We start from the raw sequence: 16,162 nt of genomic DNA, 5'->3' as shown, positions 1-16,162 counted from the left end.
ACTTTGCCTAAAAAAACAATGACCAAAGCATTCCTTGTAAAATTCCTTTTTTCAAGAAAGCTAGGTATGGTATGGGCATACAGGTGCCTGTCAGTTCACCCAGAGTTCCACATCTAGGCCAACCTAGACTAATTCAGGCGATTGATTTGAAGGGGAGACATGGCCAGAGCAGGAAGGATGCCTATATCTATATGACAGGGGTCCCCAGGCTGCCCGCCGGTCACAGAGAGTCTTATGGCTCTCTCTCCAATAAAGTTATTTATTGGATTCGCATACAGAGGAAATGTCTCTCTGTTATTCAGTCTGATATTCGGGAGGTACGCAGATATGCCCAATCAGATTAAGATTTTGATTATATTTCAATTCTTTTTTTTTTTTATACCACCATGGTTGATAACCTTATGGCCTTTAATTCACGGACTAGTTCTTTGAGAGCTGGTAGAGACACCGTAATTGGCCTCTGTATGCACCCCCCAGGGGGCAAGATGCGAAGGAGTGATAGCTCATTTAAGGTTCATACAGGAGGGATCCAGGTTCCACCCAAGAGCAATCGACTATTTACGATTGAGATCCCTTCCCCTTTGTTATCCGATTTAGATTGACTAAATGCTGCTCCACCTACAGAGCTTCCTATTGTAGTTACTACGGCTTGTAGAGACAATCGACCAGGGGATTTGGAGCTTACTGTACCCTTGAGAGCCAGGTCCAAAATTGTGCTTCCCAAACTTAATATTATGTCTTGGAATATGGCTGGAATAGAGAAAAAGTTGGGAGATCCCGAATGGGTTAGTCTCATTACCAAGCAAGATATATGCTTCTTTCAGGAAACTTGGGCAGAAGAGATGATACATGTTGACGGGTTTATAACATATTTTTCCGCAGCTCAACCTGCCTCCGGAGGTTTTGGTAGACCAATGGGTGGGCTTATGATCATTTTAAATAAGAAATTGAAATGTGATCACTCTGTATTATCCTTCAATTCATTAGATCTATTGGGTGTTAAACTTACATTCCAACCTGGTTTAATAGTGATCATGGTCAAGGTGTATGCGAGGTCCGTCTCTCGTAGTATGGACTCCAGGGTACTTGCTCAGTTAGTTGAGTACATGGAACTTCTGCATCCATCGAATTATGTGGTGGTTGGGGGTGACATAAATTGTTCCTTTGTATCCAAGAACCTTATAGGTAATTTACAACAGAAGAAGATGAATCTTGGGGTATTCCCCAAATGAAGGATGATACGCCCAGCATCGGTTCTTGTGTTGCTATGCAGATGGCTTCCCTCTGCTTACAATTCGGGCTTAGAGAATGTAACGGTTGTACTAGATCTGATCCAAATCGTGCTCCCACTTTTAAGCGGGGGCACTCTTCTAGTACCATTGATTATCTCCTCGTCGACATTAGGCTCTGGTCAAGTACTCTGGATATGAAGGTGGAACCTCGCTATGATAGCGATCATAACCCTCTGTGTCTTATTCTATCTAACCATGCATTTGGGAGAGCCCTGCATCTAGAGACTACTGATGTCCCGATCCCCCGTTTGAACCTTAGGCCAACCTGTGTCAGTTGGCCAAAAGTTATATCAAATCCATTCCTGATTAAGGAAATCTATTCTTCCTTTTTACAATTGTTCTCTAGCTATGTTGAGCAAGAGGCCGACAGTATCCCAATCCTGATCATCCATGTAGAACTGATAAATATTCTACAGAGGATTTTTTATAAGGAAACTACTTCTAGGCATATTCCCGATATCATCCAATCTAGAGAATGGTTCAATCAAGATTGTGACCATGCGAGGCTCAATCTTAAATTGGCCCTCCAAAAGCACTCACAGGAGGAGATCAGGACTGCCAGACACAGCTATACCAAGGTCCTGGATTTAGCAAAGAAAAACTGGGAATTTGAGATCTGGCAGAAGCTGCTGGATGCAGTTAAAAACCGAGATGAGGGTTATTTTTGGAGGTTGCTGACCAACAGGTATAAAGGGGGCAATGACATTATAAACATCCACATCCAGCCCGAAAGATGGGTGGCCCATTTATCCTCCACCCATACAGCAGGACCCTGTGGACCATAGGGGTGATGATTGTAGACTTCTTATTGAGGGCCCGGCGGAGGACACTGTTTTTACAATAGCCAAAACTATAGCAGCTATTAATTCTCTGAACCCCGCCAAGGCTCCTGGTCCTGATAAGATACCGGGGGACCTGTTCAAGTCTGAACCTGTCATTTGGGCGTGGTACATAAATACATTGTCGAATGCCATAGCAGCAGGTGGCCCTATTCCTGATTCATGGCTTGGGGCAGAAATTATCCCTATCTATAAAAAAGGAGATGTGGGACTGCCCGCTAATTACCGCCCAATTAGTCTTATTGACAACTTACAAAAGATTTTTTCCAAGCAAGTTTTAGATAGGCTTATGGATTGGGTTCAAGCAAACCAGGTTTTATCCCCACTCCAGGCCGGATTTCGCCCAAGAATTAGTACTATGGCCCAGTTTTTAGGCTTTTCCTGTTACTTTGGAAATACGTTACTCTGGCCAAACAAAACTTGTATGTTGCCTTTGTGGACCTAAAGTCTGCTTTTGATCTCGTCCCTAGAGAGAAACTATGGGAAGGCCTAAACAAAATTGGTGTCCCGGGGAATCTGGTGTACCTAATTCAAAGGTTGCATGAGAACACCTATGCACGAGTAAGATGGGGCAGCCAGGGGGAACTCACTGACCGTATAGACATCAGGCGGGGGGTACGCCAGGGATGTGTCCTTGCACCCACTCTCTTTTCCTTGTTTATTAACGAGGTGGTGCAAGTTGTAACTGACTGCCAAAGTGACGCCCCTTCCCTGGACAATTTAAAAATTCCAATTCTTCTATTTGCTGACGACTCCCTTTTGATCTCTAAAACACGTATGGGCCTCCAGGCCCTCTTGAATAGGTTTAGTGTGTTTTGTGCAGATCATGGATTGGAGCTTAACTCTAGCAAAACCAAATTCATGATCTTTGGTCGTGTCCGCACCAAACGGTGCACCATCTTACACAATGAGGTTCCTTTGAGCAAGGTATGCTCCATCGACTACCTAGGGGTGAGAATTAGCAACAACATGAATTGGCAGGCCCAGGTGGAAAAAAGCTCAGCTTTCCTAGCACACAGATCAGGGGCAATTCTGCGCTTTCAAAAGTCCACTACTGCAAAAGTTGTTTCCCCAGCCATTAAAATTTATCTAGCGAAGGCTCAGAGCGCAGCGGCCTTTAGTGCAGAGGTTTGGGGCTGCACTAAAACTAGCAAATTATCTGTGGGGGAAAATAACTTTGTAAGATCTCTTTTGGCATGCCCTCGCAGTATCCCTTTGGTTCCAGTGTTTCTGGACCTAGGGTTCTCCCACATTTCTGATGTAATAGTAGGGCTTTAACTTTTTGGGTACGTACCTGGACCACCCCTGAATTAGTTGTATACAAGGAGTCTCTACAAGATCTACTGGATAGACCGAATGTACTTTCTATCCCTTGGCTCAAGTATATTTCGGATTGGTTCCATACCTTGGGACTAAGTGACTTTTGGAGCCAACCCCATAATTTAAGGAGGGCACAGAAGGAACACTTGAAATCAGTTTACTGGTCCCACGTTCCGAACAATTATTTGTTATGTATTTCATATGGTAGGTTGACATCCCAATTTCTCGATTTCAAGTGGTACCCTAACTTTGAACCTTTTCTAGACTTAATTTCTGACCAACTAAGCAAAAGTTTGTATGTCCGGTTCAGGTATGGATGCCTACCTCTGAAATCTCTTACTAGTTCATGGTGTTCTACTTCGCCAACCGATCAATGCCCAAGTTGCAATGGCCCTGCAGAAACTGTAGTGCACTTTGTTTATCTGCCCTGCTTATGGGTTTGCTTGGCGGAAATGGCTCTGCCCTGCCCTGCCTGCAGGAATATGGGGTTGAGAACTTGTAAAGATGCCCTAAGGCTGTTGATGAGAGAGACTTCCTCCCTTCTATCTTGTGCGGTCAGCAAGTTCCTTGCGTCCGCATGGCACACACGTACACGCCTTTTAAAAAATCATAATGATTTGCCTTTAATCGAACATTGTTCTTAATTCATTTAACTTAACTATTGTTTGTATATAATAGTTTTAAGTTTATCGAGATTTTTTCCTAATCAATAATGAGGAAGCCAAGATCGATGGTTCTTCCTCACGTATAGGAGGGGAGATACATGTGAGATTTTACATCAATATTTTATGGTACAATTGTAGATTTTTATTTTTTCTCTTTGATATTGTATTTATTATGCACGGATCGTGGTTTTATTTGATGTAAAGTTATTGCTTTGATGGTTAAATTTGACCGAATAAAGCTTAGAGATATATAGATTGAGGTTGAGAGAGGGTGCTTGTTTTTTTTTTTTTTTTTTTTTTTTACAGGGGCCTGGGAGACGGCTACACCTGCCAGGCCCTCCTTGGAGTGTCTAGCAAGCATTATCAGTTTATCAAAGGAAGTAACCAACACATAAATCTGATCTGATATTTCATGTAAATAAATACCTGTCTACAGTGCAATAACAATGCATCCATAAAGTCATTTTGTTTAAGCATATGATTTGTGGAATCAATAGGACCTTCCGCCTTTGCTGTAAATTTTTCATAATAAAAAGATCTGGACCTATTGCACCCGACTTGCCTTTTCCAACTGAACCAATCAGGGTATAGGTTTTATCTTTGGCTCATCCCCACTATTTTGAGGTATTTCTTTCTCAGAAGGTAGCAATCAATCAAACAGTTAGCAACATTGAAGACATATATAAAATTGCACCGTTGGCAAAAAAAATACAACTCATTTTAAGGTCTAATTGGGAATAATGTAGTGTACGTCTTTAACCCCCTAAGGTTTATCGGAGGGATAACTACCACCAGAACCATTCCTTACTAAGTTCCTTTGAGATTCCACACAATACCAGACAGCACCCTTTACCACAGGTTAATAATTCATCCATAAAGGCCTAGTAGCTTTCATAAATGCTTTTCCTACACCAGACTTACTGCATTTTTTGTAACTCTTTATGGTAAACAGATCAGACCATTTGCATCTGACATAAATGTTCCTAAAGAAACAATTAGGCCTATTGCATTTATAATTGGCTTGTTACTATAAGCATTTCAGGCCTATTGAATTGTGCATAAGCTTTCCTGCAGGCTTCCCTCAGGCATACATTCAGTTGGCAAAGCAATATTCAACCCCTTCTAAGAGGATTACCAGTGATTATCAAAGTGTTGATCTTGATTTTGCTGGTTTTGTTAGAAGGGAAAGCCAGAGATTTAACCAGCACCCAACCCCTGGCCTTGTACAGTAATCCGTGGGAATCTATGTGGCACCATACCAGTCTATGTGATTTAACACAGTACAGTCACAATCCACCTTTAAAGGTCTGTTGGCTGTAACAAATGATTTTCACAAGACGTATGGCACATCCACTGCAGTTATCATGGCCTTTGATCATAAGATTATACTCATGGCCTCCTGCATAACGTTTCCAGTGAATTACTGGGCCTATACCCTTTATCACTGATTTGTTACCATAGCCATTTCAGGCTTACTGTACTACTCATACGTTTTCGCACAAGGTAACTATTGGTATACAATTATAAACTTAGAAATATTTTCAAATGTATAATTTTCAGAGCAGTATATACCCCTTCCTAAAATGGCTACACAAGAATTCTCAAAGTGCTTATTTACTATCCAAAGGGTTTGTAACTGGGGTTACTAAAACCAACATTTTGCAGTATGAATCCCATTATGGATTCACATGTGTAAGAGGCTGGCCTGGTTTGTAGTGGGTACCTTGTGCACTTACACCTTATACCAGGTCCAGTTATCCCTTATTAGTGAAATGTAGTAGTGTTCTAGCAGCTTAGGCTGATAGAGGTAGCTATAGCAGAGCAGCTTAGGCTGAACTAGGAGACATGCAAACCACTTTTAGTTACACAGTACTTTTACACAAGTAAAGACAATACTCAGTGTTACCAAAAAAAAAAAAAAAGGACAGGAGCCCCTGCCAACCCAGAAGAGGGTGCAAAAGAAGAGTCCTCAGTTAGTCGAAGACTCTCGGAATGCACCCTAGGAAGATGCCAGCAGGTTCCTGCATGATGCAAAGGATGTCCCTTGACGTGGAGATCGTTGCAGATGTGATTTCGCGTTGGAAGTTGCCAACAAGCCTTGGCTACGACAAAAGTGCATTTTGCGTCAAAATGGCGCTGGATGGACCCAGGAGGGATCTGGGGGCCTCAACTCTGTGTGAGGAGGAAGAGGGGGCTCTCAGCACTTTAGAGAGCCCTCAGGATGCCAGCCAGCACCCCCAGGAGTCGCAGGATCTGGGGACAAAGGAGGTGCAAAACACTGTTGATGCAGCACAACAAAAGAAGGTCCCACGCCGCTGAGAACAACTCAGCGAGCTGAGCATCGCAGGATGGAGTGCTGGAGACCTGGGCAAGGCTGTGCACGAAGGAATTTTGCAAATAGTGCACAGAGGCCTCAGGAGGTGAAGAAGACACAGTACACAGGGTTACCGTCGCTCTTGGGGAAGGCAAGATCTTACCTCCTCCAAATTGCGTCAGCAGGACCTCAGGACAGTCTATGTCGATGATGTCCACCCTCTGTGTCCTTTGGAGCACGCTCGTTGCTGTGAGAGGAGTCAAAGGGTACTGGTCGTTGTCTTGGAAGGTGACTGCTTGGAGCAGGGGAGTGACTCTGTCACTCCACGGGAGATTTCCTCGGCCCTTCTGGTGCAGGATGAAGACAGGGAGTCCCCAGAGCGTGCACACCGTGGAAACTGCTGCAGTTGCTGACTTGGAGCTGAGGTTGCAGAAGAAAAGTATCTCTTGTGGATACTTTGTTGCAGTTACAACGTTTCTTGGAGCAGGCTGCGGTTCATCCGATGTCAGAGGACGCTGAAGGAAACTTGCAAGCAGAATCTGAAGAGAACCCACAGGAGAGACCCTAAATAGCCCTGAGAGGGGGATTGGCTACCTTTTCAGGTATGGACTTATCAGGGGGGTCTCTGACATCACCTGCTTGCACTGGCCACTCAGAGCCCTCCAGAGTACCCCCACACCTTGCAAAGCAAGATGGCTGAAGTCTGGGACACACTGGAGGAGCTCTGGGCACCACCCCTGGGGTGGTGATGGACAGGAGAGTGGTCACTCCCCTTTCCTTTGTCCAGTTTCTCGCCAGAGCAGGGGACAAGGGGTCCCTGAATCGGTGTAGACTGGTTTATGCAAGGAGAGCACTATCTGTGCCCTTCAAAGCATTTCCAGAGGCTGGGGGAGGCTACCCCTCCCCAGCCTGTAACGCCTATTTCCAAAGGGAGAGGGTGTAACACCCTGCTCTCAGAGGAAATGCTTTGTTATGCCTTCCTGGGACTGGGTTGCCCAGACCCCAGGAGGGCAGAACCCTGTCTGTGAGGTGGCAGCAGCTGTAGCTGCAGTGCAAGCCTCAGAGAGCTGGTTTGGCAGTACTGGGGGTCCATGGTGGAGCCCCCCAGGATGCATGGAATTAGCTTCCCAATACCAGATTTGGAGTGGGGGACAATTCCATGATCCTAGATATTACATGGCCATTTTCTGAGTTACCTTTGTGAAGCTACATATAGGTATTGACCTATATGTAGTGCACGCGTGTAATGGCATCCCCGCACTCACAAAGTCCGGGGAAATGGCCCTGAACTATGTGGGGGCACCTTTGCTAGTGCAAGGGTGCCCTCACACTTAGTAACTTTGCACCTAACCTTCAGCAAGTGAAGGTTAGACATATAGGTGACTTATAAGTTACTTAAGTGCAGTGAAAATGGCTGTGAAATAGTGTGTGCACTATTTCACGCAGGCTGCAATGGCAGTCATGTGTAAGGGTTTGTCTGAGCTCCGTATGGGTGGCAAAAGAAATGCAGCAGCCCATATGGATCTCCTGGAACCGCAATGCCCTGGGTACCTAGGTACCATATACTCGGGACTTATAAGGATGGTCCAGTGTGCCAATTGAAATTGATAAGTGAAGTCACTGGCCTACAGTGACAAATTTAAAAGCAGAGAGAGCATAAGCACTGAGGTTCTGATTAGCATGGCCTCAGTGACACAGTTGAGCACTACACAGATACACACATTAGGCCATAAACCATGAGCACTGGGGTCCTGACCAGCAGGATCCCAGTGAGACAGGGAAACACTTAGTGACATACAGGTAAAAATGGGGCTAACATACCAAGGAAGATGGTACTTTCCTACAACATGCTGTACATCTATTGCCCCATCTAGTGGTTGGGTCCACAGTTGTGTTGTTTGTTGCCTATGTTTTTTTGTGTAGGCATCATCAACCTGGTAAGTCCAGCCCTGTGTGATGTCAGACGGTGCCTAGAAAGTTCCTGTGCATTGCCATCTTCAGATTCTTTTTCTCACCCCTGGTTCTGGAAGCACACTATAGGCGGTCCACTGAATCTTCTATGCTCGGCAGAGAAGAGAAAGGAAAAGGCATTGAAGAGCAGCCTTGGGAAGGGGGACCCTGTTGCTGGAGAGCATGCAGCGGAGAATGAAGAGGAGAGGGACAGAAAAGGGATATGGAGAGCACCACCTTTAAATTCTGTCCAAACTGCCACCGCAGGTTCATGTTGAGGGATCCACACGAGGTCTGTAACTTGTCCTAAAAATCAGTGCTGAAGACTGCAAGACCTGTGCCAAATTCTGCTGAAGAAGCCACAAGGAAATCGACGAGGGATGCTGAAAAAGGATAAGTTAGGAGGTCCCTGAAGGCCACCTCCGCTTCAACTTTGAAACAATGAACAACCAAAGGTCTGCACAAACAAAGAGCCGCATGAGTCCTGACCAAAGAACACTGATAGAGAACAAGCCTTCAAAACAAGCCTCAATGCCGGCAGGCGCAAAGGAGTTGCTGAAGCGAAGAGCCAGGGAGGCGAATAATGCAGAACTGATCACCTCTAAGAAGAAGCCTACCTTAACAACCGATGAAGAATGATCTATTGAGGTCAAAAGAAAAGATGCTGACTTGAGGCCAAAATGACAGCCTCCTGCAGTGGAAGGAGGAGTTCAATGACTCCCTCAAGATCTTTCATATTTCTATAAAACCCAATGAGCCTTGGGATCTGGGAGGAGATTTGCCCCACAGCAAGGCACCTTCAACTCCGGAAGAACAGGTAGACCTCTTCGAGTATAAAGAGGAAGAGTCCAGTGGGACAGAGAAGCATGGTTGGTTCGACAACAAGTGGCTGGACCTCAATGCTGAGGCCCCTGAGGACGTAGTGGACAGATACCCCTTGAGGCCCTCACCCCTGATGACCTGTCCATGTACAATGGATTACTTAATAAGACAGCAGACACATATGGGGTCCAGCTGGAGGAAGAGAAGGAGGAATCATACATCCCCGTTGAAACCCTGGTGCTGTCTCAGAAGGTGAACCCCTTACCTGCCCATGCTCCCCAGCATCATAGACCAGGGCAAGGAAGCCTTTAGAAAACCTGCCACAGCTAGGGCAATTAACCCTTGAGTGGAGAAATGCCGAAATCAGCCCGCTACTCAAGAAACCTACCGCTGACCCTAGAGAGCTGAAGAACTACAGACCCATCTCTCTGCTCCCTTTCCCTGCCAAGGTAACAGGAAAAGCCATCAACCAGCAACTCACAGAGTTCCTCGAGACACACCGTAACCTTGACCCTTCCCAGTCCGGATTCAGAAGCACCCACAGCACTGAAACTGCACTCTTAGCAGCCACCGTCGACATACGCTTCATACCGGACCGCGGAGGCACGGCCACACTCATCCTCCTCGACCTTTCTGCTGCATTTGACTCGGTCTCCCACTTCGCTCTCTGTGACAGACTGCACAACGCCTGCATTCGAAACAAAGCCCTTAACTGTATCAGGTCCTTCCTCGCCAGAAGAACACAGAGGGTCAGACTACCACCGTTCCCATCAGTACCTAAAGACACTTGCTGCAGAGTGCTCCAAGGATCCTCACTCAGCACAGCGCTTTTCAACGTCTACATGGTCCGCATGCTAAGGTCACCAAACAACACAAGCCAAACAAGGGATGCCTGCACCACCAAGAAACTTCAATCTAGACCACTAAGAGTCCAGAATGCAGCATCCAGACTCATCCTAGACATCCCCTGTCACAGCTGTATCTCCTCCCACTTCAGAGACCCTACACTGGCTCCCGGTCAACAAGCGCATCACATACAGACTCCTAAGCCACACCTTCAAGGCACTGCACGACATAGGACCAGCATTCCCCAACCACTGCCTCCGCTTCTACGTACCCAACATAAGTCTCTGTTCCACGCAGCTCACCCTTGCAGCCTTCCCCAAGATCCGGGAAAGTACAGCAGGAGGAAGATCCTTCTCTTCCCTAGCAGCCCGGTCATGGAAAACACTTCCCCTCAAGCTCAGGCAGACCACATCACTGAAGCAGTTCAGAAAGGAACTCAAGACCTGGTTCTTCGACTAAGCAGCACGCCTTCTTTCAGCACCTTGAGACCCTATGGGTTATTAGCCACACTTTACAAAATCCGTGATTGATTTATTGATTGAGAAACAATATAACCATTCTACTCTGTGCCCCCAGTACATTGAGGGGAATCGACATGTGGACTCTTATCATAGTGGCCGCAGGCAGAAAGAAGAATAATGTCCCCCGATCAACCGGTCCACCTCCAGAAAAGGAAAGCAAGAGGATGGAAAGGGAGATAGCGAGGCAATGGAAAACTGGAAACTCCAACACTATCCTGAACCGATATGGTTACCAACAGTGGGAAGAAATGGAAGGTCTAATGCAACACCTCACAGAGGAGTTTCAAAAAAGAGCAAAAGCAGTGATCCAGGAGGGCAAGAACATCACCAACTCCTGCCTCAAGTCAGCGCTGGACTCAGTAGACATCTCACGCTGACAGTTGTGCACAGGAACCACAGTGAGAAGGTCCATCTGTCTCAGGATCTCTGGATTCAAGGCTGAGGTACAGTCTTAGGTGATAAATATACCATTTACAGGGGAGGCTTTCTTTGGGGCTGCCATGGATGAAGCACTCCAGCAAATCACGGCTACGGCTACTGCATAGATGTCATCAAACCACCACCTCATGTCCCAGTGAAAGACAGGAATACTAAGGGAACCAGAACTCACACTGTTCCAAGAACAGGTCAAGGAACTCATCAAAAAGCAGGCCATAGAGAAAGTCCTGCAGAGGGAGACAAGCAATGGCATCTACTCTGCATACTTCCTAGTACCAAAACAAGACTTAACACTGAGACCGATCCTAAACCTCGGTATCTAAGCAAGCTCATACGAATGGAGCATTTCAAAATTAAAATGTTGCAAGAAGTGACACTGCTCTTAAGGAGGGGTGATTATATGACCACATAAGACCTAAAGGACGCTTACCTTCATATATCTATGAACTAGAGACACAAGAAATACCTCGGAGTCCTTGCGAACAGAATTCACTGCCAATTCAGAGTCCTACACTTCAGGACAAAATATGCACCAGACGTGTCCACAAAATGCCTGGGACAGTGGCTGCATGCCTGAGACAACAGGGTTTACATGTCTATCCATAACTGGATGACTGGTCTGTAGAGGCAAATTCAAAACAAATGTGCCTCAGGGACATTCAAACATTCATCAGAATGCCCCAAAATCTCAGGTTTGCCATAAATTACGAAAAGCCAACAACACTCCCAGAGAGAGTGAAGGTGTTCCACAGGGCAATGTTGGTCTCACGGACAGCGCAAGCACATCCAGTCCCCAAGAGAGCCTCCGCAGTAGTGGCGCAATCTCTCTTCTACCAGAAGAGACCGTCTCTGACAGTGAGGACTGTCATGAAGCTGATTGGCATGATGACTTTATTCATCCCCCTCATACCACATTGAAGACTACATATCCATCCCAGACAGGTCACAATCCACGGGGAGCCGGGGGGGGGGGGGGGGGGGGGCCTGTTGGTTGTCACATCAAGGATTCAGAAGAAGACAGAATTGTGAAACCCGATGAATGCGAGTGTAGGGAGAACTTTCAAGTTGCCAACTCCCACGGTCACCATAACAGATGCGCTGCACAAGGGCTGGGGACCTCACATGTGGAATCTGAAGTTCAGCAGTCTCTGGAGCACTGTGGAAGCTATAAAACACAAATTGTCTGGAACTAAAGATAGTCTTCCTAGCTCTGAAAGCTTTTCAAGTGCATGTGAAGGGACAGACAGTGCTTATACAAACTAACAACACAACAACCATGTTATACCTCAACAAGCAGTGGGGAACAAAGTTGTTTCATCTGTCAAAGCTAGCGCAGGAAATATGGAAGTGGCTATTCCACAGAACAAGGCCCTGGTAACAGTACTTCTTCCTGAGAAGCACAATATAGAAGCGGACAGGCTGAGCAAGCAGGAGAACATCTTACCTGAATGGGAGACTATACAGGAAGTGCTGGTCAGTGTGTTCAACCAGTGGAGAACGCCAAACAGATCTGTTCGCAACACTGAAAAAAGAAAAACGACCAAACTGTGCTTCCAGGTTTCCACACCATGAGGGGAATGCTTTCTCAATAAGCTGGTCAAGGAGATTAGCTTACAACCTTTCACTGTTTTTTCCTCCTGATCTCCCTAAAGGGTTCTCGATAAGACCAGAGAACCAGGGATACTAATTGGGCCAGACCGACATGTTTTTTTGGAGCTATTAAAGATGTCCAAAGGACAAATCATACCAATCAAGGCAACTCAGGGCCTGATAACCATGCAGAACAGTGACGTGAGCCAGCTAAACTCAACCTAGCGATGTGGTTTCTGAATACCTAGAATTTAGGCACCATAGAATGCCCCCACCCAGGCCAATAGAAATCCTGAGAGAGGGAAGAAAACCAAGCACCAAAAGGTGCTACAGAGCCAAGTGGACCAGACACATCTGCTATTCCAAAGACCATGAAAGACTAGGACAGAACACGGACAGTACTTATATACCTTACCCACCTACTATACTGCAGCCTATCCTACATATCACTAAAGGTTCACCAGGCGGCCCTAGTCACTTACAGCAGGGGAACAACAGGGAGCAGTAATCTAAAGAATCCTGGAAGGGTCAAAGATTGGTGCTACCAAGAGCAGCACCAGCGCCTATGTGGAATCTGAATACACTGCTCACTCAACTCCTGACAAAACCATTTGAACCAACATACAAGACATAATTGAAGTACCTAACTGTTGTCACACTGACAGTCTTAGAACCATACCTTCAAATCCACAAGGAGGTGGTGGTCCTTAGAACGAATCCACAGTTATCACCAAAGGTGGTATCCCCTTTCCACGTCATACAGAGCATCAAATTACCAGCCTTCTTTCAGGATCCAAAGACTCAAGCAGAGAGGGCACTTCATACCTTGAACTTGGAAAGAGCATTCATGTACTACTGACAGAAGATTAAAACAATCCGGAAATGTAACTACCTCTTAACCTCCTTTTCCAGGGCTAGCAGTGGTACACCAGTAATGAAAGGGACAGTTGCGCCATAGATAGTTGAAAACATCAGTGCTGAAGACCCAACCCACATGCCCCAGGGCACATGCAACCAGAAAGAAGGGCCTTCACGAAACACTGTACACATCCATTTGAAAAAGGAAGCACAGGTATGACAAAGTACTACGACATCTGTTTGTCAGTTCAGCCACATTGCAACACATCCTTCTCAGAGAAATAAACACTGCTACGTAATCAGATACACAGCATGTGAATGCAGAAAAGGTTTCATGCTGCAGAATGAAATGGTGCCTACAAGTAAGAGTAGTTTTGTAGCATGAAGAGTGTTTTTGTGAATTGCCATCCCAGGAATGGGGGCAAAGCAAACAGGTGAGGAGAACAGCGATTCGAAAAAAGAGGAAGTTTAATGGGGAAAAAAGGAGAGGGGAAAAAAGAATGTGAAGGTAGCATTGATGCAAAGGAACTTCTGGGGTGCTGTCTGACGCCACACAAGGGATGGACTTACCACCAAATAGTGGTCGATGCCTGCGCACAAAAAACAGAATAGGAGAAAGACATAAGGATGAAACACAATTCCGGACCCAACCACTAGATGGCAGGATAGATGCACAGCACATGAATCCAGAAACCTCTTCAGGCTGCAAAACGCCCCATACTGGTAAGTAACCATTTCGTTCTTGCCTGCTATTGTCATCTGTGAGATTTAACGTAGCAAAATACCTTTCTTCAAGCTTTAACACATTGTAATGGCACCAAACCCTTAAAATTCTTACTGGTTTTAAAATATAGTTAGATAAGTCAGACCTACTGCCTTTGCCGTACTCAGGCCTATGGTGTTGATCATTGTCTTGTCACTATAACGCACTTGTGCATTGCCAACATCTTAAGATGTTTTGCTGCAATTCACCAAGTGAGATCTTATTGTTGGTTCTTAAATTTTGAATAAGCTAGTACCCTTTGGTCTTAAAGTAACAGGAGAACGCTGCTTCCAAAATAATTCGCTTTCTGGGAAACTACAAGATTGCCATAGTTGGGCACAGGCTTGTTCATGTTTCTGGGGTTCAGGTTTAGAATTGTCAGATTCTTTGATTTTAATAAGAGCTGTTTGTTTCCTAGTTGGGGAGTTTGTCAGCGATGTCCTGCTCGTCCCAGAGAAGTGCAAGTTCTTTCATAAGGAGCGCATGGATGTGTGCAAGAGTCACCAGTATTGGCACAATGTAGCCAAAGAGGTAACTTGTGGAAACTACTCATTATCCCCTAAATGAATTCATTTTTTTTGTTTTTTTTAATCAATTGTTTTTTGTGTTTACACATAGAAGCATGCCTCACATGTACAAAGTATTTTCCGGTATATGGTTCTGGACTGCGTATAGATAAAGGTTTCCCAACCAAAATAGTAACAGGGTAAATGATAGACAACTGTTGGAGGGAGAAGGAGGGCCATAATTGGAGTAGTCTATTGAGCTTCTGTACAGTTTCCCTCAAATTGAGGACAAAACACTGGCTAATTTGGCAGCGAGGGGGATGTCAGGGAGAGAGAGGAGATTGATTGGACCTATAAGAGAGTGAAAAAGCGAGTGAAATTGTGGGAAAGTGTGAACTGTGTCAGAGAGTATGTTGTGCCTTTTCTAGGGCCTATAATGAATGCAATCCTGTGACGGGGCAAGAATGAGGAGTCTTGCCCCTCTATTACACCATGAAAGATGGGTCTAGTGTGCAGGGCCAGGAAGAGGGAGAGCATCCGGCTACCCAGATTCATGGGGTACGGTTGTCGTCTGGTCCCAGTTCCATGGCCCCACAATGGGTCTATAGGCTCCTGACCTCTTCTCTGTGTAAGGCCATTGTTGCCACCCAACCCCAGCGCACCACAGCAGCCCTCCATGTTTTACCACTGGGGAGATCACACTTTTTCATTTAATTGTTGTTGCCTGTTTAGCTGGGGTAGATCAATAAATCGAGTAGCCGTTTTATGTCTCTGACCATTTGTAAATCTCAAGATCTCCCACCTCCCAAGTGTCTAGGGGCGGTCAGCCGGTGGCCACAGAAAGTGTCTGGATAATCTTCCTCCAGAAATGGGTAAGCCTGGGAAAGTCCCACAACTTGTATGAGGTCTGCCGCCAGGGGCAGAACTCAAACTTGCGAAGCGGGCAAAGGTGTTGGGGCAACTGGAAATATGCAGCAGAGACATTGGCATGGGTGAAAAGCTCTATGAAGCACATAGAACTGTATCAATTAAAAATGGTTGTTACACGAGATCCTGCAGGGTTATTCTAAGGACCTTGCTTATCCCTTCTCATTCAAGGATCTACAAAACGAATCCTCCCAGGCCTCACAGAGGTGTTCCAGGAAGATCTGAGTGTGAGTTACTATCACCCGCACAATTGACACTCGTCACCCACCCCTCAAGGTAAGTAGGCAGTTGATGAGGGAATTTGTAGCTGTATCTGTGTTCCCCCACCTGCCAGTGATCCTGCAGGAATCCATGCAGGAGACTGTATGTTATGGACTGGCCTGGGTATAGATCTTCGAGAGTCAGCAATGCCCCATTGTGAAAAAGGAATCCTAGGGTCGAGAGACCAGCTCCATTGCAGGTTTGCAAATCTTGTCTGGGAAGATTGCTAGGTCCTTTGGAGAGGCATAGG

At 45.8% G+C, this 16,162-nt stretch overlaps 1 protein-coding gene across 8 annotated transcripts in view; it reads left to right on the top strand.

Moving 5' to 3' along the window:
- Window positions 1–16,162, top strand: part of APLP2 (amyloid beta precursor like protein 2) — a 438,018-nt gene that overhangs the window by 218,744 nt on the left and 203,112 nt on the right. For all 8 annotated transcript variants that reach the window (XM_069224475.1, XM_069224476.1, XM_069224474.1 and 5 more), the window contains exon 4: window positions 14,637–14,749. In XM_069224475.1, coding sequence (XP_069080576.1) covers window positions 14,637–14,749 — 113 coding nt within the window. The remainder of the gene's footprint in view (window positions 1–14,636; window positions 14,750–16,162) is intronic.

Source organism: Pleurodeles waltl, chromosome 3_1 (genome assembly GCF_031143425.1).
Source record: "Pleurodeles waltl isolate 20211129_DDA chromosome 3_1, aPleWal1.hap1.20221129, whole genome shotgun sequence".
NCBI lineage: Eukaryota > Metazoa > Chordata > Amphibia > Caudata > Salamandridae > Pleurodeles > Pleurodeles waltl.
Note: the sequence above shows the minus strand (reverse complement) of the source record. Positions and strands in the feature narration are given on the sequence as shown.